The following is a 24466-nucleotide window of genomic DNA, read 5'->3' as shown; positions in this document are numbered from 1 at the left end:
AATCTTCACATTTCTATTACTGTCTGTGTTTTTCATCAGATCCACCATCTTTAAGAGGGAAAGATTAGAGTCCAGCCAGTGTGGTTCAGTGGTTGAGCTTCGACCTATGAACCAGGAGGTTCTGATTCGATTTCTTGTCAGGGCATATGCCTGGGTTGTGTGCTCAATCCCCAGTAGGGAGCATGTAAGAGGCAGCCCATCAATGATTTTCATCATTGATGTTTCTCTCTCTCTCTCTTCCTCTCTGAAATAAATAAATATATATATATATATATATGTATATTTTTTTTAAAAAAAATTTGTTTAAAAAGAGGAAAAGATTAGAAATAGTGTTTTTTAATGTCACCAAGTCAGCGTCCCTCCATCTGTGACTGTCAGTGTGTTTCTCTCAGACTGCTGCTCTCAGTCATCTGCCTGCTGATTCCCCTTCTGCCGGTGGGTTGCAAATGTGCCATCTGCCATTTGGTGCTGCTGTAGGTCACACATTCAGGCAAAGATTACTCTATGTATGTAATTATGTCCAAGTGGCAGAAAGCTCTTTTGCTGCTAACACACTTAACTGACCTGAATCTGGCATAAAGTAGGTTTATTATGGTGTTTGTATAGGGCATATGAGAGTCATAATAACCAAAGACTAGATCAAAAGACTCCAAATACATTAATGTCAATCAGGCGGTTAGTCGGTACTCTAAAACCATGTACTGCAGTATAGAACAGTAAATGTCATAAGGTTTATGTGTATGGTATGTTTTGATCACCCACTGTTTGCAAGGCACTCTGCTAAATGTTGTGCCTAAATAGGAGTTTCCTATTAATAGATTTAGAAAATACTTAAATATTACTGAAGAAATTTGTTTGATCAGTGATATAATACAACCACAGGATATTCATGTTCATTTGTGTTACATTTGAAAAAGAAGAGTACTTTAAGATAGATATTTCATTAAATTAAAATTTTTTTTAAATGAAAAGATTTTCACTTAACTGTTGGAATCATAAATGATATATTTATAAAGCACTTATAAAGTCCCACATTTTCAGTATTTATTTATTTTATTTAAATTCTTTATTGTTTAAAGTATTACATGTCTCCTTTTTCCCCCATTGACCTCTCCCCAGCCGCTCCCACTCCCCCCGCCCCCCAGCATTCTGTATTTATTTTTTATTTTTTAAAATTCTCACCCAAGGATATTTTTCCCATTGATTTTCAGACAGAGGGGAAGGGAAGGAGGAGGAGGGAGAGAGAAACATTGATGTGAGATAGACACATCGATTGCTTGCCTCCTGCACATGCCCTGACTGGGGCGGAAACAAACCTTCAACCTAGATAAGTGCCCTTGACCAGGAAACAGGAATCAAACCTGTGACCCTTTGGTTAAAAGCTCTAACCACTGAGATAAACTGGCCAAGGTAAAAGTTCCACTTTTTCAAAGTGCTCAAATAAAAATATGATAAATAAAATCAGAAACTTTATAAGCCAAATTAAAAAAACAAACAAACAGTAAACATAGGCCTGGACATCTAGAAATAACACAAAGTCTATTAAGAAAATTTTTATTTTAAATGTCACCTTCAGAAATCATTTAAAGGTTGTTATTTATGATGACAGTTAACTTTGCTAAAGATATTTTAGTTAAATCTTTCCTCAAATGACCAAGTATACAGCAAAAGCATTATCTATATATATAAAAGCCCAGCAACTGGAACGGCGGAACGACCAAAACGACCAGTGGCTATGACACACACTGCAGCTGCCAACCAGCTTGATCCAGGCTCCAATTGGGCCCGCCCCCCTGGCTGGCCCCACCCCTGATCTGCCCCCAACACCCGGATCGGGGGCAGGGCCGGCCGGCCAACTACCCTCGGCCCCTCCCCCCGGCCAGCCTGGACCAATGGGCCCCCATTGGGGCCGGCCAGCTGGCTGTCTGGACCCCACCCATGCATGAATTCGTGCACCAGGCCTCTAGTATAAATTATACATTGTGTTGACAATCCAAGTAGACCATTTTCTTTTTAATTATACTTGTTCATAGAAATTTAAAACTTGACATTTACTTTTTTCTAGGTGAATCTCATCTTTTATTGGTTGGGGATCCTGGCACAGGGAAATCTCAATTCCTCAAATATGCAGCAAAGATTACACCAAGATCTGTGCTAACCACAGGAATTGGATCTACTAGTGCAGGTATTTTACATGACAATTTCATTTAATGTCACTACAGAAACTAATACAATGGTTTTCTTTCTTATTAAAAGTGCCTACAATATGATAAATTTCAAGCTAATTTCTGAGTTACTGCCAAAAATGGAAGGAAATATGTAGCATTTCTTTTGTAGCTCTTAAGAAAATATTTTAAAGGCTCCACCATCACTTATTTTCCAAAAATTTATTCTATATATCTTTTTGCATCTTAGTTTTGAATGATGCTATTCACTTTTCTCATAATCTAGTGATTATCTTCATACATACTTATGCATGAAAAAGTATGTTTTACCTGGCATTGTTTGAGGACCCAGTGAGCAGAACACTGAAATAATTAAATAGGAGGGTAAAATTTTCAGTTTACATAGATAGATCATGTTGCGCTTAAGGCATTTTTATGCTCATAGATCTCACGGGCAATGGAAGCTCCTGTGGAAAATTCTTAGGCAGAAAATGTCTTAATATGTGAAAAGTGTCTTTTCATCATTGCATTGTGCAGCTTTATTCACACATTCTAATGATTCTTCAACAATGCATTTAAAAGCCTTTGCAGATAGGATATCAAGATTTGATTACAAAGTGACTTTAGGAAAAATATATTTTAAAAGACATGTTTGATGCCATTTTGTATTTTTACTCCATTTTGACTGGGGAAATATTTCTCCTGTTCTTCTATAATGGGCCTTTGATTTTACACATTTTATAAATGTTATTTATTACTTGTCAGGGGAGCCTAACCCTGTGCTCAGATTTCTTATGAGAAGTGTATATTTTAAAGTTATCATAAAGCAGCAAATCTCCATTAATGGTCCTACATAATGAGAGCTCCATTCTAAGGAGCTGAACAAAGCATGCTCCTCCGATTTCTGAATGTTTTCTCAGCTCAGATGATACCCTCATTCCCTCCAACCTCCCCTTCGGTCTCTTCTGTGGCATATTGTTTGTTTTTATTTATCTTCCCAGGACACAGCTATTTACTATGATCAAAAAGGGGAAAAATAGTTCTAAACCTTCTAGTCATAATTCATATAGTGTCTGTAAATGAGGCTAAATGGGGGGGGAAAAACTAGTTTCTCAGTTCCTAATGTTTGAATTCTAAATTTTCCTACTTTAATTTTAATATTTAAAATTATCTTATAGAACCATATTTTTTTTAAAAATATATTTTTATTGATTTCAGAGAGGAAGGGAGAGGGAGAGAGAGAATCATTGATCGGGTGCCTCCTGCAGGCCCACAGTGGGATCAAGCCCGCAACCCAGGCATGTGCCCTTGACATGAATCGAACCTGGGACCCTTCAGGCCACAGGCTGACACTATCCATTAAGCCAAACTGGCTAGGGCAGCCGTGGGCAAACTACGGCCCGCAGGCCGGATCCGGCCCATTTGAAATGAATAAAACTAAAAAAAAAAAAGACCGTACCCTTTTATGTAATAATGTTTACTTTGAATTTATATTAGTTCACACAAACACTCCATCCATGCTTTTGTTCCAGCCCTCCGGTCCAGTTTAAGAACCCATTGTGGCCCTCGAGTCAAAAAGTTTGCCCACCCCTGGGCTAGGGCATAGAACCATAATTTTTAATAATAGTTTTAAAGTCACAAACTTCTGTGAAAATTGGCTGTCCATTTACAATAAAAAAACCTAACACTCAGTTGTCAATACAAACCAGTATTATAATTTATCAAAATAAAAACTCAGCAGTGTGGCTCGGTTGGGCATCATCCTGTGCACCGAAAGGTTGCTTGTTGGATTCCTGGTCAGGGCACATGCCCGCATTGCAGGCTCAAAGCCCAGTAGGGGGCATGCAGGAGGCAGCTGATCTATGTTTCTCTCTCCCTCTCTCTCTAAAAATCAATTTTAAAAAAACTAAAACACACCTTAGCAGTGAAATATAATTGGCAATCTGGCTTATATATGATTTATTTCTAATAAGCACATATCTTGCCCGTTATATTAATCACTGAGCTCTTTGTTGGAAAATACTACTTTTATTTTAATACTTTTAACTTTTTATTTTCATTGCAATTAGACAAAAATAAAATTTTTCTTTATAGTTTTGACAGTAGGATATATTTTATTTTTATAGTCTATGAACTAGTGGATAGTATTTTAATAATCTGGTATATTAAATTTCAAACTTTAACGTTTAGCAAAATTTTGCTTCACAAATTCACTTTTAGAATGACAGGAAATATGTACAACTTAGATTCCATATTCAGACAAATGCCCTTTTCTCTTCCTCAAAATAAAAGCTTTAAAGTGTAGTATAGTATAAAAGTTTCCGATATGAAGGCACTGCATAACTCTGCATCATATGGCTGATGTCTTGCTTAGCAGCAAGAGCAACGAGAATATTCTACACTTAAGTTAATGGAGCATAAGAAACTTTTTGAGGAAGGACCTAGCTCTTAACAAAGAAAAAGAGCCTTTTGGCTCATTTAGTTTATGAATTCCTTTCCAAGACTGCTTTTAAAAAAACTTATCTGGAAAAGCTATCAAGAATATGTCAGTCTTATTCTGCATGAGTGTTGGGGATAATGGAAAGAGTACTACATGTGTGAAGATATATACATTTCCAAAATAATAACTTACCTGTTAGGGTAAAGCTAAATATACTGCCCCAAATCCAGTTTTTATATAAATGCTAACAACAGATGATCTATGAAACAGTTTTAAAGAGTTAAGTTTATAGTATTATTATAAATCTAATGAACAGATCTAAGTCATTATATTCTCCTGTTTTTAAACTGAGGGAGTTTGTATTTGCTCTTGACATGTTGATTGCACTGGGTAATGATGTGTATGATTCATTAAGTGTTCTGATGTCCTAAACTCTCATAAAAACAAAAACCATAGCCAGAGGACTTTATAAAGAATTAACCACACTTGTTATTATCTTAGAAAACAAAATGAATGCTATCTAACATTACATGAACTACAATAGTAGCCATAGAAGGCTTCAAGATGGCCTGGAAATTCATATTCTAAAGTTCTTGGTAGCATATAATTGATTTCAAATCCCTTCTTTAAGGATATGCCAAAAAATAATGGAAATTTACTCCTTAAATTAAACCAAACTATGTTATTACAGGAAGAAACACTTTAGTTGAAGTGAACTTTGTTCTTTTGAAGGTCAGTAAAATAGTGGTCCAAAGATTATTGTCCAAGAGGCTAAGACATCTTTACAACCTGGTCCAGTAATTCATATTTCTTTATAAGTGCTTTAATTACATATAAAGAAAATAATATATATGATTTAATCAGATTAGTTTCAGAACAAATAAAATAACACATTAGAGAAAAATTACTTAAAAATAGTTGTATTTATATTCCACAATTTGCTCAAATACTGGTTTTCTTATAAACTTTCTACAGGATGGTTTTTAAACAAATTCTTCACATTGTGTCTTAGTGGGTATGACTTACAGAATTTCAGGGAAATAGTTCTGTGTTTTAATAGCTTAATTTGTACTAAAGAGATGGGAGGTGGTCACATGCAGTCCATGTGGGATTCTAACATAACATTTAGTGAGTTTTCTGACGTGGACCATCCCTTTGATGCTGAAGGTAATGCATCTGTTGAAAGAAGTGACTGTAGATTTGGATTACTGCTCTCTGCATCTTCCAGTTTTTCTGTGTTATCTTCCCAGTTAATGTGGAATCTTGTGACTCTGGGATTAGATGCCAAAATGTTCCTTTGAAGCTATAGGAAGAAGAAAATATATAAATCGTAAACATGAAGAAAGTTAGATCACCATATACAAACAGGAGCTTGATAGAATGGTTCTTTATGTTAATACTCCACAAGGGCTAAGTTCATATACATTAAGAATTCATACTTATACTATCCAAGAAAATACCCAGTCCTCAATACTTTTTTTTTTTTTTTATGTTTTATTGATTTTTTACAGGGAGGAAGGGAGAGAGATAGAGAGTTAGAAACATCGATGAGAGAGAAACATCGATTAGCTGCCTCCTGCACATCACCCACTGGGAATGTGCCCGCAACCAAGGTACATGCCCTTGACCGGAATCGAACCTGGGACCTTTCAGTCCGAAGGCCAACGCTCTATCCACTGAGCCAAACCGGTTTCGGCAGTACTTTTGTTTTTAAAAGGTGAATGTTTCAGAGGATGCTTTCTAGAGAGATATGGTGTCTCTTCAGTAATATTTCAAAGAGAATGAAAAATTCCCTCAAATATAACCTCTTGTTATTAGTGGCTTCCTACCTTTTAATTGTTATGGCTCATTCTTAAAAACAGTGTTCTAGCCCTGGCTGGTGTGGCTCAGTTGGTTGGTGCACTGTTCCATACACTGAAAGGTTGTAGGTTCGATTCCTAGTCAGGGCACAAACCTAGGTTGCAGGTTCAGTCCCTGGTTGGGGTGTGTATGGGAGGCAGCTAATTGATGTTTCTCTCTCACACCAAGGTTTCTTTCTCTCCCTCCCTCCCATCCTCTCTCTAAAGTCAATGAACATATCCTTGGGTGAGGATTAAAAAAAAACCCCAACATTCTAATTTCTTCATTTTTTTATATACAAGGTGCTGTGCCATACAGGTAACTAATAAATTGGATCAATGGAAGGTCCTACACCAGGATAAAAAAACATTCTAGCCTTATTACTTTCTACTTATGTAAATTTTCTTACATGGTAGTGTTATATTCAATCTTAAAAATCACTAGTCACTAAACTGTTACAGTTCCCAATGGAATCATAAAGTACTAATTATTTTTGAGAATATTGAATCATTAATTTCAACTTTTCACTCAGAAGCTAAGCTGTTTTCTATCACTAAAAATATTTAATACCTTTAGTTTAAACTTGTAAGAGTAGCAGATAAAACAAGGCATATAGATGTTCTGAGAACAGTGTTGATATGAAAAATAAACATAAAACTTCCTCCTGCAATTTTGAGAAGAGTTACAGACAAAACTAGTATTGTATAATCAGTACAACAAACATGAATTTGAATCTCCTAAGGATTAAAATGAATAGAATTATGATGTATGGGAAATGCCATACAGAAAGTCATAAACAAAGGTCTGTTTTTCACAGGAGGCATTTTCAATTTCTGAAACCAGAGACTCAAGGTGCCTGACCAACAGTACTTATGACTCATCTGGAGAGAGAGTCTGAGGTCATCCATGGTAATGGAACCATGATTAGTTTTCCTACTTGGCACAAGGACCTCAAATTTACCATTTTCATGGTACACTGTGAAATGGCAATTGCATAAAAAACTGTAAAAAGGAACAGTCAGAACATTACCTTAGAAAAGTCTGGTTTTACTGGTGGATTTTCCCTTAATTCTATCTCGGTATATTCATTATTTACATAATAGCCAACTCTAATAAATTCTTGACCTCGATAGGTGCATGTAATTAGCACAACTGTTACACCTACGGCATCTGCATCTGGAATGAGTCCTGGATTAGGTGCATCAGCCTAGAATAATTTTAAAAGAAAAGAAACACATATCACAAAAGGCTGTTAACTACAAGGAAGACTAGAATTTTGGTTACTTTGAACACCATCAGTTGAGGGCATCATATTGGGGAAGACAAATGCTCATTTTTGAGATTGACGTATAGCCAGGAAATACAATTCACATGTTTCTCCACAGTAATACCCAAGTACCCTGGGTGCTTGAAAGCATCACTACTTCAGAGTAAAACAAATCTGGCTACAGCATGTTGTCGTTTATGAGGTTTATGCAATATTCAATTATAAAACCTTTCATAAAATATAATACACAATCAATAATTTTATTTATTGCAACCTTTTCCAGTCAGAATTTTCAGACCTAAATTAGCCTATCATTTGCACTGTTGCCAGCATTAGTTACCTAAGCTCAGTTCTAGTCCTATTCCTTCACCAGGTTTTAACACTTCAGATGATTACCCCCATTTCTAAGATAAAAATCTCAGTTAACTTCACCTGTAAGGCCCTTCACAATTTGTCTCCAACCCACATCTCCATTCACACTCCCTTTAACTCAGCAGTTCTCAACCTGTGGGTCTCGACCCCTTTGGCGGTCGAACGACCCTTTCACGGGGTCGCCTAAGACCATCCTGCATATGAGATATTTACATTACGATTCATAACAGTAGCAACATTACAATTATGAAGTAGCAACAAAAATAATCTTACGGTTGGGTCACAACATGAGGAACTATTTAAAGGGCCAGAAGGTTGAGAACCACTGCTTTAACTCCACACCTCTCACTCTTGTTCTGGAATTACACAGGTTCTTTAAAATAGAGTGATCTTTCATGCCTCTGCCTTGCATACACTGTCCCTTTGGCCTGAAATGTTCTTGCCTCATAGCCTGAAAAATTCATCATTTAAAGTTTGCATCAAATGTATTCTTCTTAGCTCAAAAGTTAGAATTAATAGCAATCTTTTTTATGCACTCATATTACTTGACATAAATCCTCTACTAGCAATGTCTAACAACCCAAATATGTTTACCCTTCAATCTTGCCTGTCATTCTAAGTTTTATCTTGGGCAGGAGTCCCATCCAGTTCATCTATAATAATAAAAGCATAATATGCTAATTAGACCAGACATCCTTCTGGACATCCTTCCGGATAAAGCCAGGGCTGCAAGGGAAGCCTGGGTCCCAGGTGCCTGGTGGCGGCCGGGAGGAAGCCCGGGTCCTGGAGGGAAGCCGGTGCCGGCAGCCAGGGGAAAGTAGGCCTACTCTTGCACAAATTTCGTGCATCAGGCCTCGTCTTTATATATAATCTCATGTCTGGCACAGCTCTGAGCACACACTGTGTACTTAGTATTTTGAAATTCGTTCATAACTCATTTCCTGCTCTGAAGTGGTTTATGATCTCTTTGGAGACACCAGAATGGGGACAGAGAGAGTCTGTCCTGAAAATATGCTGTTTATCTTAGAAATCCTGAGCATCCCTCCATGGAGGTGTTATATTATTTGCGGGGTCCCCAAAGAGTTTCCCATGTACCTGGAAGTGGGTAGAGATAAGAAATAGAGAGGTAGTTTAGAAGAGCGATGGGGACTTTCCCGCATAGTGCTTCACATCCCTTCAGCAAATTGGTTCTAGGCATATTTGTGTTCAAAATTTGTTTGCCAAAGGATTCAGCTTGGGCAAATTTAAGTAGAAAAACCTGTAAACCTCTCGGATCACTTAGGATGGAGAAGTCAAAGGATGGAGAAGTGAGAGGCAAAATAGGACAGATCAGGAGAATACTATGGCAGTTTATTTGAAGCACAAAACAAAAACTGTATTTTAGTCCCTTTCTGCTGATAATGGTACATTTTGTAAAACTTATGGGCTGAACATATGATCTAAATCACATATGCTTCCTCTGTTGCTTTTTGTCAATGTGCACTGTTACCAAGGTAAAACCAGTGGAAAACCACTAGAAGCAAATATTTTTGAATAATTTTTTTCTCCAGCACTCTAAGCCAAAAGCTTAGGAATGTTCTTAACAACAAATACACAGGACATATTTTTAGGGATTTGTTTAAAAAACAAGGGATTGCTTTAGAAGTTTTTATAGTGGCATAAAAAGGTGCATATATCACTCACTGCATCTCAAACTATGTTTCTTTACTACATCATGAATTATCAGTAAAGGACAGGTTCTCCAGGTTTGTGGGTCAGAGCAAATACTACTTCTTTATATAACAATTTCAAGAAGCTAAAAGAGTGAAATTTTAGTTCTAAACATAGAAATAGGGCACTATTTGTCAGTGATTGTACTTGACTGCTTCATTCCTCGTTTAATCCTCAAAACATTCTTATGATGTGGGATATTTGCCACATTTTATAGGTGACTAACGGAGGTTAGGGAGCCTGTCTGAAGTCATATCCTATATAATAAAGATGTAATATGCAAATGGTTATTAGTCCGTGAAGCATAATGACCGACTGGATCACGGATCAGCAGGAGGGTGGGGCAGCGAGCTACAAGTGGGCGGCAGAGAGCTACAGGAAGGGGCAGGGCAGCAAGCTATGAGGGGGGAGGACGGGGCAGTGGGCAGAGAGCAACTGGAGGGCGGCAGAGAGCTACTGGCGCACGGATTCGTGCGCAGGGCTACTAGTGTGCATAATAAGCACTGAAGTGGGATTTGAACGAGATCTATAACTACAGTGCTTCCCCTACACACTCATTCTCTGGTACCCATGTCTTTCACCAAGGTTATGCACTCACACAATCTGAGTTAACAGCACTTTAATATATTTGAGCTTTTAAGCCACTTGTTTAGGTACAGTAAATTATTTGCTGCTTTTTAATAAAAAGCATGCAGGCTAGACCAAGAATTGGAATTCCCTATTTAGGAGAGGGGAGGGAAAGATAGCAGCTCTAAAGATGCCATAGGTTTGAGTTAGTTTTGGCCCATATCTCATGGGATTATCTGAGCAGCAGTATTCATTTAAATTGGTCTCATCTATGAAGTGAGAAAACAGGAGTCAGCAATAGAAAGAGTTCATTTTTTCTCTGGATGAAGTCTCTTCTGTGGGTTCTACTTAACTGATGGGACCCTGTTGTAGAAATATTTGCAATAAATTTAATAGTTTTGTAAAAACGTGTGGCTAGTTACTCTTTCAACTATTATAAGTATCTAATAAGCATGGATAATTGTAAAGTGACTGAATAGTTTTATACAATTTAGCATGGATTAAAAGAACTTTTGAATACAGAAGAAAATGCTGCAATCTTGGCACAGATCTCAATACTGTCAGTAATATCTGAGAACATATTTATATTAGAATTTCCCCTCACAGTCAGTAAACAGAGTAGTAGCTTTATAACAGTAACCCTTTATAAAATGTGTAGATTAGATACTTTAGTAAACTGGACTTCAATTCCAATGACCCAAGATCACACATCTCTCTTTCTACTAACATACCTTTTAACCTAGCTTCATTACTGATTATGGTGATATCAAGTTGTTGCTTTTTTTATATTATCATCAGTCCTAGTGGCTGAAACCATAAAGCTGCACATGACTGACTACACCAATCAGTAGTGTGCATCTTTAATCTCTGTTTGGGGCTCCTGGGCAGCACCCCCCTGAAAGTCTGATACTAAGAGACTATTCACAGAAAAGCCCAAAATTAACCACCACGTATAAAGTTACTGCATGCTGTGCAATCCCTGAAGTATATATCACATTAACATCTCTCAGCAAACAAAATCAAGAGGCGGTGTTCCTGCATAACACAGAGACTTTCTAAAAGGTGAGAGAAGTAGATAAAAAGCGAATGCAGCAGAAGCAGAGTGATTTAACCCACAAGGAAAGGGATGAGAACCATCTGATGTAGTCTGTTAAGAAACATATTTTACATACATATTTACCAAGAATGATCTTACCTGAAATACAAACATATGCCTTCCCGCAGGAACAGGGCCCACTAAAACAGAGTCTAAAACTTGATCGTATTCTTCACTTTCTGCAGAGCCCACATAGATAATTTTCCATTCCAGGTCTAGGGTTAAAACCAAAACATTATTTCATATTCAGTGATTATATTACAATATGACATCAAAAACCCTTTTAATGTCCACTTAGCCATTTACTGGCTGCTGAAATTGGCTTTTCATAGCAGAAAATCCAGGAAGGCACTAAACGGCTCCTTAAGAAATTCTTACATTTTGTACCAATTTCTCAAAATGCTCTTTTGTGAAACACTAGTACCTGGGCAGGTCTCCTCACAAACAGTATGGCTCAAAACTTTGGAAATGCTTCAGCCTTGTCTTGAGGATTCATAAAGCACAGCGGCAGAGGACGCGTTCTGAGACATTCTTCAGTAAAACCCAGTGACATTAGTCCGGCATTTCCCAAATGTATTTGGCTATGGAATCACCCCCCTCCTCCATTCATGTTGTATTTTAACTTACTAACCACGCTTTGGAAGGACTGCCCCCCACTATGTTGCACAGATCCAAAATGGAAAATCATTGACCAACTTCCCTGTGGCTCAGAAGGGGCTTCAGCTCCTAACTGTCACAGAACCAGAGTCAGGTGTCTTCTTCAATGCACCTCTTCCTGTCATACGTTCTTTAAATTGGGAAGGAGAAACCAAGGATCCTCTTGCCACTTGATACAAGAGTATAGATCAGCCGTGGGCAAACTACGGCCCTCGGGCCGGATCTGGCCCGTTTGAAATGAGTAAAACTAAAAAAAAAAAAAAAAAAAAGACCGTACCCTTTTATGTAATGATGTTTACTTTGAATTTATATTAGTTCACACAAACACTCCATCCATGCTTTTGTTCCGGCCCTCTGGTCCAGTTTAAGAACCCATTGTGGCCCTCGAGTCAAAAAGTTTGCCCACCCCTGGTATAGGTGGTGGGGAAAGGCACAAGGAAGAACAAGACACACCGAAGTGCAACTATGGTGTTCTGTGAAATTCAATCACTCAGATTTTATTGAACACCATTCAATGTGCTCTGTGAGAACCCAGAGATGAGTAAAAAGACTGTTTTTGTGAAGGGGCCTCCTCTTTAGGGTCAGGGGAGGAGAGAGAAACCCATCTGAGACCTCCTGGGCCTCTCAGGGGGTTAGCAGTGTGGACTGCCTGTTGGATTCACTGCGCTAAGACTACACCAGCCCTCCCAGAGGAGGGTGTTGCTGGGTTACTTGTAGAGAATCTAGTTAGTGTCACCATGAGTTGCCATTTTTGTGTAACTGTGTAGGTATTTTCATTCCCTAAATAGATACCAGATATAGTATAGGTACTACTTATTCATACAGTATTTATAAACTACAATTTATTGAACTAAATGCTCCTTTAAGCTTATACTTTCTTTTATGAAGTCCGTAGTCATTTTCTGAGGACCTAATATGTCATTCATGGCTGTGTCCCAGGCTAGACCATTTTATTTCCTTCTAGCTTCTAGCACATTTTCAGATGCAGGGTCCTGCATCTGACACCTCAACAGATCATCTATTTGTTAATAAGATTAAGTGAGGAAACAAACAATATGAATATCTACTCAGAAGAAACAACAAATACAAAGGCATAGAGTAGCAGCATGCTTGGCAAGAAAAAGCAAGACTGCTAAGGCAGGACCAGAATGAGCAAGGAGTAAAATTACCATGACATTGGGGGGTGAAGGGCGTGGCGAGATTGTGCAAAGTTTAGAAGACCATTAAGAAGACTGCTTTTACAGTAAGAGGCTAGGGAAGCCATTGTAGGGTTTTGATTAGAGCAGTGGCTACCATGGGGGTGAGAAGCAGTCGCATTCTTGATAAATCTTAAAGATAGAGGCAGCAAGACTCACTGTGCGCCTGCGCTGTACGAGTGCATGCATAGGAGATAGGTGAGGGAACCAATCAGGCATTAATTTTAGACTTGTTCAGTTTGAGGTGTCTACTAGATATCTAAGTGGAGATAATGAATAGATCTGGTAAAAGTTTGAGAATTGTAAATAGGTAGGATTCCTAGGGAGTGAGCCTTGGGACTGTCCAAAAATGTCATGGAGATGAGGAAGACTCAATAAAGTAGGTTACAAAACTAGTGGCCAAGGAGGTGAGTAACCCAAAAGCCAAGCGGCAGGACTGTTTTAAGGGTGTGAACCTATTAAACTAGCCAAGTGAGGATATGACTAGGAATTGTCAAGTGTCAATTTGCATATTTTGTTCATTTCATATGTATTTGTACCTCAAAATATAGAGCCCTTGGCCTCCTAATTGGTATAAGTTGGCATTTGTGGTCTGACAGGAACACAATCATGATTTATAAACTTTTTATAAAATACCTATTACATGCTGGCCACCTCACACCTGTTGTTTACACTTCAATAGCTTTATCATATGGATTTAATTATACCTATTATGCAAACAAGGAAGTTGAGGCTCTGAGAGGCCAAGTAATCTACCTAGACTCATAGAGTTAGTAAATCAAAGAATTAGAATCAAAGTTATGTCTCTGCAACTCCAAAGCCTTGGCTCTTTCCAAAAATTTAACTAGGAAGATAAATTCTTCCCTTTTTAGCCATGGGGAGATAATCTAGGCTATAACTCAGGGTAACACCAATGCCCTGATTTTTGTTTATGGGATGCTTGCTGTAACCACTGAGTTTGAAATGCTCAGTACTCATTTCTAAATTAGCATCAATTGTTTTATTCTTAGAATTCTTAGAACTTAGATTTTATTCCCCTCTTCCTGTATTGGAAGCAGGGAAAGGCGCAGATGCTTTGCACAGGTTATTAGTTGAAGGCGTTTACTCATTTATTTTAAAAGTTAACTGATTGTTTCACTTAATTATGGTAATCCCAGACTGCAAGTATCTATTTGTGTTGGGAGTGAGGGATTCACCAAGGGAATTTTCAACTAATTGCACTACTTGGCAAGACTTGTTGTCTAGTGGAAAGTATGTAGTCTTTGGAAAATTTGAAAGTATGAAGCACTATGCTTTACTCTGGTACATTGTAAGTATTCAACTAACATGTAGCCATTATTAGAAACAACTAAATTATTTTAAAAGCAAATACCCCTCTGCACTGCAGGTGTCGCTCAGTGGTTGAGCAACCCATGATCCAGAAGGTCCCAGTTCCATTCCCCGTCAGGGCACATGCCGGGGTTGTGGGCTCCATCCCCAGTAGGGGGCGTGCAGGAGGCAGCCAAAGATTCTCTCTCATCATTGATGTTTCTATCTCTCTCTTTCTCTCCCTTCCTCTCTCTGAAATCAAGAAAAACATATTGTAAAAATAAATTTAAAAAAATAATAAATACAATTACTGCTCAAGGCTTTTTCTGAAACAAAGCTTTTAAAGGAACGTAAAACAATGAGGGGGCTATTGACAAGTTAAAGTATCAAAAATGGTGGCCCATTTCTGGCTTGGGACTTGAGACGGAATTATAAAGTGAAAAGAAAAACTTTTTAAATAAAGAATTTCAATAGTATAAAAGTATGGAAGCTATAAGAAGCCTTTGCCAAGTAAACTCGGTCCTTAATTCACACAACCTCTAGGTGGAGTACAGAAGCATGGCACCTTTTTGAAAGATTCCTTTGCAGTTTTGGTATGACTCAGCTTAAACTCTTAAAAAAAAATACTAAATAAATGCCGAGTCTAGGTATCATGGGAAGTGAAGTATACAAATGGAAGGTGTATTGTTAACATTAGTATTGTAAAAATTCTGAAGTGATTTAACTGAGTAGATTCCAGTAAAAAATGGAACACAGTTCTGCCTCCATGAATGGCAGGCTTCAACCATCCAATGTCAAGGCCCTGTAACATCTTTAGTCGTCTAACTTCCTTGTTCAGAATTGTCTCCTAAAATGAAAGTTATCACTTGAGAAATACCTGTAATCTGAAGAACTTCTAATGCCTAAAACACTATAGTATAAGTTGGAATGGACCAATCAATGGTTTCATTACATTCACCCATTTTTATATGCAATTGGCAATGGCAATAAGATGGGAAAAATTAGACTTGAGTATTAAAAAAAAATGGGGCTGGTAGCTGAAATGTTTATAGTATTACTATGGTAAAGTACTCAAATGGTTTCAAAATAGTAAGAAAATTCTCCTTTAATTTTATTATCAATGGCCTATTTAGAAATTGTACAAGTTTCAAAATGTGCACTACATGTTATACATGTGCATATATGCTTTATAAATGTATTTAAACCGTATGGGAGAGCACAGATTAAAGTGTTAACTATGGTTACTTATAGGAATGAAATGGGGAAGGCACTGAGTACAGCAGACTGTTACTTTGAATGATGATTTGAAAGTTTATTACAATGAGTGCGTATTTTTATGATTTAAAAAATTAACACCCTAAAATATATTTTATAGATTAAAAACTAATTTGAGTTGAAAGTGCTTTATATGCTTTGATTAGTACAATAATATTAAATGCACTTTGTTAAATAGATTTGTTAAGTTCAAAGATGTGTGTCCCCCTATTTAAATTTTTAAATTACCATTGATGAAGTTAAACTTTTTCCCCTCAAATTTTGAAAATAAAGCGCTGGAGTATCTTAATAAATTCCCAACGATAAAACCTTGGCAAGTTTCAGCTTTCTAAATATTTATCACTGCACATATTAAGAATACTTATCTTTTTTATTACTTTATTACTTAGAAAAAATTGTCAAAATTTGTGCATTGCCATTATGACTTTACCTTTTACTTCCTAGCCCACTTTCGTGTTTTATGTTCAGGGTGTTTGGATATCGAGTTATTTTCATTAGATTTCAACACGTTTTTGAATTAAACCTTTCAGATTACTTAGAAGCCAGTAGTGATTCAGTCCTGGCAGTTATTTAAGTATTTTTCTTATTTCTGCTCTTGGGTGAAATGTGACTCTATAGCTTAGCAATGTCTTTCTTCCCGAGAGAGAAGACTTCGGTCGCTAGGAACGGAGTTCCGTTGGTCGGGGGAGCCCGTGCGCCAGCGTCCCGGGCGCCGCGCATCCGAGCATCCCGGCGCCGGCGGCGAGTGCGGGCCGGAGCGCCCGCGGCCGGGAGCGCGGAGCCTGCGCCCGCCTCCCCCGCTGGTTGGTCGAGGCAGCGAGAAATCAGCGCGAGGACAGCCTCGCTCTCCTCCCCACCGCGGCCGGCCATGGCCACCCGGGAGAGCAGGCAACTCAGCGTTAGCTCTAAGCAGGGACTCGCCCTTCCGCGGGGCAGGAAGGTGGGCCGGCGGGCGCCGCGTTCGTCACCCACGGAGAGGAGGCGTCGTGACGCCGGGTCGGTGGCCCGATCCTCTCCTCGGGGTAAGATGGCTCCGCTGCGAACTCGCCGGCGCGACCACAGACGCGCCTCTCCCTTCCCGGCCTTCCCGTCGGGGCCGCGGGGACCGCCAAGGCCTTTCGCGACGCGGGGCCAGCCCGGCGGGACCCCCGGCCGGCGCCGCGGGCGCGAGTGCGGGTCTCGCGAGTTGCCGCCCGCCAGACAAAGCTGACAACATGGCTACCTCCGCCCCAACAAGTTCCGAGCAAGTTGAGCGGCGGCAGGCGCCCGGCCACAGCGAACGCCTCCCGCGCCCCGGCGGCCGTCGTCCATCAACTTCAAGTTTCCCTCCAGAGCCGAGCCCGCAGCCCGCCCGGCGCCGAGCGCCGCCGCCCTCGCGAGGCCGGGCCCGGGAAACTTTCAACGTCTGCAGCCGCAACTGACAGCCCGGCGGGCGGGCGCCCACTCACCTTCAGACAGGTCCTCGATGCACTCGAAGGTGATCTCGAACTGGAAGGGGTTGTAGAAGGGAGACGGGTTGTCCAGCACCACTACATTGTTCACCTGAACCTTTGCCATATTTTGAAAGAAGCACAAACAATGGGGACGGGGCTTGTGCGGCACAGTCCAGCCCAGCGCACGGCCGTCCCCGGAGAGCGCAGACCCCCGCCCGGCGCCGGCCCGACGTCGTGCAGCGGCGACTTGAGAAACTTTTTCGCCTTTTTATTTACACGGGAGCACTCCACGGTGTTGTGCAGCTTTCCTATTTCACTAAACTACAGCCCATTCTGCTCTGATAACTAGCAGCGTTGGTCGCGATTGGCTGCACCCGAGCTCTGACCCTCCTCCTCCAGCGAGGCCTCCGCGGCGAGCAAGAGGGGCTCCCGCTCCCGGAATGGACTCGGAAACTTTAACTGCGGCTCCACCTGCTGGTGCGGATTAGGACAAAGGCGGAGAACAAAGTGAGTGGAATGCAGGCTGGGAGGCCCGCGCGGAGGCCGCCGCCGCTGCCGCCGGAGGGGGGCGGGGCAGCGTAGGCCCCGCCCCCGGCCCGGCGGCTCCCGCGCCTCACGTCGGGCGTGGCCGCGGCGGGGCGGGTCTCGGGTCGGAAGGGGCGTGGCCACCGCAGAGGCGGTGGGAGGCGTGGCCGAGGCGGGGAGGTGTGCTCGCGGCTGCCTCTGCGGTGGGAGGGCGCGATTCTGGGCCACGCCCGCCCCTCGGGTCTGCTTAGTGGTGTGGGTTTTTTTTTCCTTTTTTCATTTGTCCAACGGCTATGCGGGGTCTGCTTAATTTAGCAGATATGACTCGGTTGTATACACTAGATTAGGTTTAGCTGCCTCTGTATTGGATAATATTTGCGGTAGAGTGAAGGATTGGTTGCAGTGGAAATAAATCATATTTTATAGACCGATGCCAGCTCAAAAGGAGCAAAGCCATTTTGGAAATCTAGTTCTTAGCCAATCTCTGCGTTTGGGCACGACAGGGCTGTTAGTTAAGTAGATACAAAATGTAGGGCGAGGAGACATTTGCACACACACTTGGCTTGGAAAATCTGAATAGATACTATTTGGGCTGCACCTTGGTCTTCCTCTCCTTCCAATCTGGAAAGTCCTAGAATAAGAAAAAGATTACTAGAGATGTGGTCAGTTATACCCCATGTTTCTACCGTTTGAGGGCATAACAGGAACGTAAATGGAGAGAACATGGAAGTAAGGATACCAGAGGGCAACAAATATAAGGGAAAGGCCAGTAGAGAACACAAAGGGATATCAAGTGTGATTTTTCAAAAAATGTATGGCCTAAACTGTCATTAAATAAAAATGTGTGGCACCACACACGAGTTCCAAGGAGCCTTTGCTTGATTCATGGACATTCAATGTGGATTCATTTACGCTGCTTAACTACCATTGTCAGAAAAGGGAGAGCTTTTAACACATTTATGAGGTTGTTGAACTGTTTATGTTTACTAAATAAAAGTGGTATAAAGGTTTAGGTTATTGCTTGCTTTTTATAAACTATTATTTTTCCTTAAGAGTTGTGAATGAAACCACTGAACTTGGCTAATTAAATTCAGAGAGAAAATTAATTCCTTTTCAGGGGGGAGGGTTTCACAAAGTTTTCTTTAATAATTCTTCGGGGGAAAGGGACACCACACTTCCACTCAATTAAGAGAAACATTTTTATCAACAGAGAAGTCTTTTTTATTTTTTTCCCACTTACGCCGTGAATTCATAGGGAATGGGTTCTAGCAGCTCAGGCTCCTTTCCATTGGTTCTCACAAAGTGTGCTTCTCTGGGTGGAGCAGGCTAAGGCTTCAGTTGAACCCACGTGCCTTTCTCTTTGGCTTCCTTCTTTTTCTGATCATTTTCCTTCACACGTTTCAGGAAGCTACTCGGCTCTTAGCTTAATATGCTCAATACGTACTTTCATTCTCTTGGCAAGAATCTTGCCCTTACCTTGCTCGTCCACAATAATGCCCACTGCATGCTGGGTGACACTGTAGACTCTTCCGGTGTTGCCATGGTAACATTTGTGGGCATTCCTTTTTGAACAGTGCCCATTCCCTTGATGTCCACAATATCACCTTTCTTGTAGATTCGCATGTATGTGGCCAAAGGAACAACTCCATGTTTTCTAAAAGGCCTAGAGAACATATAGCGGGTGCCTCTCCTCTTTCCCTTTGTGTTAGTCATTTTGGCGAATTACTGGAAGATGGCGGTTCCAGCCGAAAGCGAAAAAAACTAATTCTTAAGTATCATCTATGCTGGAATAATTTCCTCTTAGTATAGTGCCCAGAATTTTGAGTTGTCATTCTTTGGGCATTGTTCATACTTAAGTAGGTTGCTTTTGATGAAACTTTTTCATCTGATGGTCTTTTTTAAATGTTTTTAATGATTTCAGAGAGGAAAGAAGAGGGAGAGAGAGAAACATCAGTGATGAGAGAGAATCATCGATTGGCTGCCTCGTGCAGCCCCCTCTCCCCCCGCCCCCAACTGGGGATCGAGCCCACAACCTGGGGCCTGATGGTCTTTTGAAAGTTAATATTGGACAGCTGATACCAGGACTTCCCACATTTAGGAAAACTACTTAGAGTGGGGGGTCCCATTTTATTGTCAATGGATTAAATAATCAAATAGGACCTACCAAAGAAATGGTTTCCTCAAGCCCAGTTGTTTGTGTGCATTAAGTATGAGTCATACTGTGGTGATATGGTATGTATGTATAGATAACATTTTGATCCTCAAAACATCCTGGAATGGTAGGAGGGGAGGGTGTTATCATCACCACATAACAAAGGAGGACAGTGGTGCTCAGAAACCTGTTCCTTTAATTGCTGACCGAGTGCTTCTCTACTTTTTGTTCACTGTGTCAGATAATACTTAAAGTGGACTTTATGTGTAGAAAAAGCAATTGATATCATTTCCTGGAAGAAATGATATCAATTTCCACCGACTGGCAGAAATGATATCAGTTTCCACAGGCTGGCAGACACTGTAGTAATGACTTGATTAATGAACTCTTGAGGAACAAAGCTCCATGAATGAAGTTGGCCCAGGTATATACTGGGAGTGAGAGGAGGCCCAAGCCAAGACAAAGCTGTGGGAATCTCCTAATGAGGCACTGCAGATGATAAGCCTCCTGTTGCAGAAGGGGTGACCGGGGGAAAGGGGGAGAGGGTGGAATGAATCCTGGAATGCATCCTCATACTTTATGGTTTCCATATTTATTACATAAAGTGTGTCCTCCTCCCCCATTTTTTGCTCCCCCTCTTTAATAACAGTTTCACTGTTTTGTGTTGATCACTACCCACCATTAGGTTACAATTTTGTTGAAGATATAAGCTGTGTCTGAGCCCTTATCCATAGCTGGACTATACTGTTCAACACCCTTTGGATATCTATCAATGAGATTATTGTTCTTTCTGAAGCACCATAATTATGTTTGCTGTTGACAATTTGTTGATGTTAATATCTTTCTGACCAGAAGAATATTAATGGAAATGCTTAGTAATTATTTTCTGTTTCATGTATCTAGTTTTTTACCCTGTGTTCTTAGTCCTCTTATATGAAGCTCCTTCTAAACTTGTTTTCCTCCTGACCTCACTCTCCACTTATAATACATCTTCTCATGTTTTACATTCCATTCTTTTCTCTCTAACTGTCTACCTCTCCCATTCATCAGATAACCAGGAGAAATGTGGTCATAAGTAGAGAGAGGATTCAAATCTTTAAAACAGCTCTTGGCTAGACTACTGCTTGCACAAAGCCACTGCTAAACACAGCAGCTTTTTTAGTTGGTTACTATAGAGACAAATGGCATTAAATGGAGATATGCTTGACGGAAGTTAGGCAAGTAAGCTTTGTGAGATTGGATGCCTTATATACAGGATTGTCTAAAAAAGGTCAAAACTAGAAAAGATAGGAAGGAGAAAGGTTTCACAAATGAGCTGATAGGTAATTAATTGGTGGATTTAGGTTGGTAGTTTTGTGCCTGCTAAAGTCTTGAATCCAGCATAAAAGAATCTACCTCCAAGTACCTCTATTATAACTACATAGTGACTTTTTTTTTTAATAACAGCTATGCTACCATGAATTTTTGTGTTCAGATCTCTGTTGGAGGCGCATATGTTTTCATTTTTCTGGGTCTTGAGAGTGGAATTGCTGGATCCATATGGCAACTCCTTATGAGGAACTACCAGGCTGTTTTCCAAAGTGGCTGCACTTATATTCCCACCAGCAATGTATGAGCATTCCAATATCTTCACCTCCCTCCCAACCCTTACTAGTTTTTTTGATTATAGACTTTGGTGATGTGTGAAGTAGTGTCTCATTGTGGTTTTGATTTACATTTCCCTGAGGGCTAAAAATGTTTGACTGTTTTTCATTTGCTTATTGACCATTTGTATATCTTCTGTGGAGAAATGTCTATTTGGATCCTTGCCTTTTAAAAAATTGGGTAATTTTTTTTTTTATTATTATTGAGCTGTAAGAGTTCTTGATTCTAAATACAAGTCTTTCATCAGAGACATATTGATCAGGTTTGGGAAAATTTTCTCCCCTTCTGTGGATTATCTTTTCATTTTCTTGGGGGGTGTCCTTTGCAGCTCATAGCTTTTAATTTGATGAAGTCCAATTTATTTTGTCTTTTTTTGCTTGTGCTTTTGGTGTCATTTCTCAAAAACATTGCCTAATCAAGGGCCATGAAGATTTATATTTGTGTTTTCTTCTAACCATTTTATACCTTTAGCACCTTACATTTAAGTTTGATCTACTTTGAATTATTTTTTGTATATGGTATCAAGTAGGGGTCCAAATTCCTATTTTTATATGTGGATGTTCAATTTCCCAGCAGCATCTTAAAAAATTATTCTTTCCTCAATGAATTGGCTTGGAACCCTTATCAAACATGAGTTAACCATAAATGTGTGGGTTCATTTCTGCAAAATTAATTTTTTTTGTTGATCTATATCTTATGTCATTACTACACTGTATTGATTATTGTCACTCTGTAGTCAGGAAATTTGAGACCTCCAAACCCCTTGCCCTCCTCCCCCCCCCAATATTACATCTATTTGGGATTCCTTGAATTGCTGTATAAATTTTATGATCACTTTGTCAATGTCTGCAAAGAAGCCAACTGAGATCTACATTGAATCTGTAGATCCCTTTGGGGAATATTGCCATTTTAACAATGTTAAAATTCCTGTCAGTGAACATGGGATGTGTTTTCATTTATTTTAGTAATCTTTCATTTCTTTCAACAATGTTTTGTAGTTTCAGGGTATAAGTAAGATTTTGTACATCTTTTTTTAAATTTATTCCTAAGTGGTTGTTTTGTGTGTTTTTGATGCTGTTGAAAAGGGAATTAGTATTTTCTTAATATATTTTTGTATTCTTCATTGCATGTATATAGACATATGATTGATTTTTAAAGATTGCTTTTTTTATCCTTCAACCTTGCTGAACTTGTTTATTAGTTGTAGTAATTTTTTAGTAAATTCCTTAAAATTATTCTATATGCAAGATCATGACATTTGCAAATAGAGATAATTTTACTTCTTTTTCCCCTTCCTAATGCCTATTATTACATTTCATGCCTAATTGCCCTTCCTAGAACCTCCAGTACCTTCAGTACAATATTGAATAGAAGTAGTGAGAATGAACATCTCTGTCTTGTTTCTAATCTTAACGTGAAAACAGTCAGTCTTATACCGTTAAGAATGATATTAGCTGGTTTTTGTGTAGCTGCCCTTTATCAGGGTCCTAATTTGTTGAATTTTTGTCAAATGCTTTTCCTGCTTCTGTTGAGGTGATCATATGCTTTTTGTGCCTTATTCTGTAAATATAAGGATATTACATTTGTTGATTTTCAGGTGTTGCACTACTTGGTCATGATGTGTAATCCTTTTTATGTATTGCTGAATTTGATTTGCTAGCATTTTGTTGAGGATATTTGTATCTGTAATCATAAGAGATATTGGGTTTTAGTATTTTTGTAATGTCTTTTTTTAATGATGAGTATGTTACTCTCTAAGCACTGCTTTATATGCATCCCATAGTTGTGGTATGTTGTATCTTCATGTTCTTTCATCTCAGTGTTTTCTAATTTTTCTTTTGTCCAGCTATCTGTTCATCACATGAACACCTCTTTACATTACCTCTGACAAATGGACATTTCGTTTTTGCTTAAATAGTTACTTTGAGGAAAAGTTCACTACTTTGTAAGGTAGCCCACTCATTTTTAAACATCTCAATGTATCCAGCATGTAAAACTCTACATATTGTTCTAGGTTATTTCTTTTGAAGTTGCACCAAATTTGTTTAATGCTTCTTCCATAGGATAGTTCTCTAAATATATAAACATTATTTTCACTTATCTAAGTCTTTCTGTAAGGCTAATTATATCCCATGCTATATTCCTTAAATTTAAGGCATTATTAAGATGTCCTTTATAATCCGTTTATCCTTTTAAAAAATTATTATTTCTTTTAAAATTTAATGTCTCAAAGTAGACATTAAGTCCTAGAATAGGAGTCAGCAATCTCCTATAAAGGGCCAGATACAAATATTTTAGATTTTGAGGGCCATTCAATGTTTGTCACAACTACTAAACTCTGATTGTAATATGAAACTGCCATAGACAATATATATATAATAAGCATGACTGTGTTAAACAACAACTGTTTTTACAGAAACAGGTGTCTGCGCCAGATTTTGCCCGTAGATCATAATTTGCTAGATGTTATCTAACCAGTGCAGACCCTAGTGTGATTATATCATCACTTATGAATGCTATTGCATTAATGTATGTTGAAGACTGTATTAAAATATTCTGAGGGGAAGTTAGATATTATTCTCATATTTGCTCCTCTATAGGTAAGTGTTTTACCCTCTGGCTTCTCTCAAGGTTTTTTCTTCATCTTTCATTTTAATGTTTTTCCTGCTCTGTGTTTTCTGAGTTTTCTAGATTTGTGGTTTGGTGTCTGACATTAATATAGGGAATATTATTGGCTTCAAATATTGCTCTGTTCCTTCTCTTACTTCTTCTGGTATTGCCATTACATAAATTACATGTATGTTATATCTTTTGTAGTTG

General features: G+C 39.2%; 2 protein-coding genes across 10 annotated transcripts in view; one reads left to right on the top strand and one right to left on the bottom strand.

The window, feature by feature from the left end:
• Window positions 1-24466, top strand: part of MCM9 (minichromosome maintenance 9 homologous recombination repair factor) — a 62488-nt gene that overhangs the window by 15167 nt on the left and 22855 nt on the right. For 5 of the 9 annotated variants that reach the window (XM_070417558.1, XM_070417556.1, XM_070417557.1 and 2 more), the window contains one exon: window positions 2066-2185. In XM_070417558.1, coding sequence (XP_070273659.1) covers window positions 2066-2185 — 120 coding nt within the window. Of the gene's footprint in view, window positions 1-2065; window positions 2269-7261; window positions 7763-16534; window positions 17833-24466 lie in introns of those variants that run through there. The other 4 variants (XR_011471804.1, XM_070417560.1, XM_070417561.1 and 1 more) reach the window with 4 other exon arrangements.
• ASF1A (anti-silencing function 1A histone chaperone) lies at window positions 1159-17740 on the bottom strand. The gene is made up of 4 exons (XM_070417564.1): window positions 17341-17740; window positions 11556-11671; window positions 7475-7651; window positions 1159-5908 (listed from the first exon to the last, which is right to left on the bottom strand). The coding sequence occupies exons 1-4, from the start codon at window positions 17447-17449 to the stop codon at window positions 5696-5698; spliced, it is 615 nt and encodes a 204-aa protein (XP_070273665.1). The 5' UTR covers window positions 17450-17740; the 3' UTR covers window positions 1159-5695.

This window comes from Myotis yumanensis, unplaced genomic scaffold, assembly GCF_028538775.1.
Source record: "Myotis yumanensis isolate MYYU_CA2020_CCGP unplaced genomic scaffold, mMyoYum1.0.hap1 SCAF_6, whole genome shotgun sequence".
NCBI lineage: Eukaryota > Metazoa > Chordata > Mammalia > Chiroptera > Vespertilionidae > Myotis > Myotis yumanensis.
This window is presented reverse-complemented; position numbering and strand designations above follow the sequence as displayed.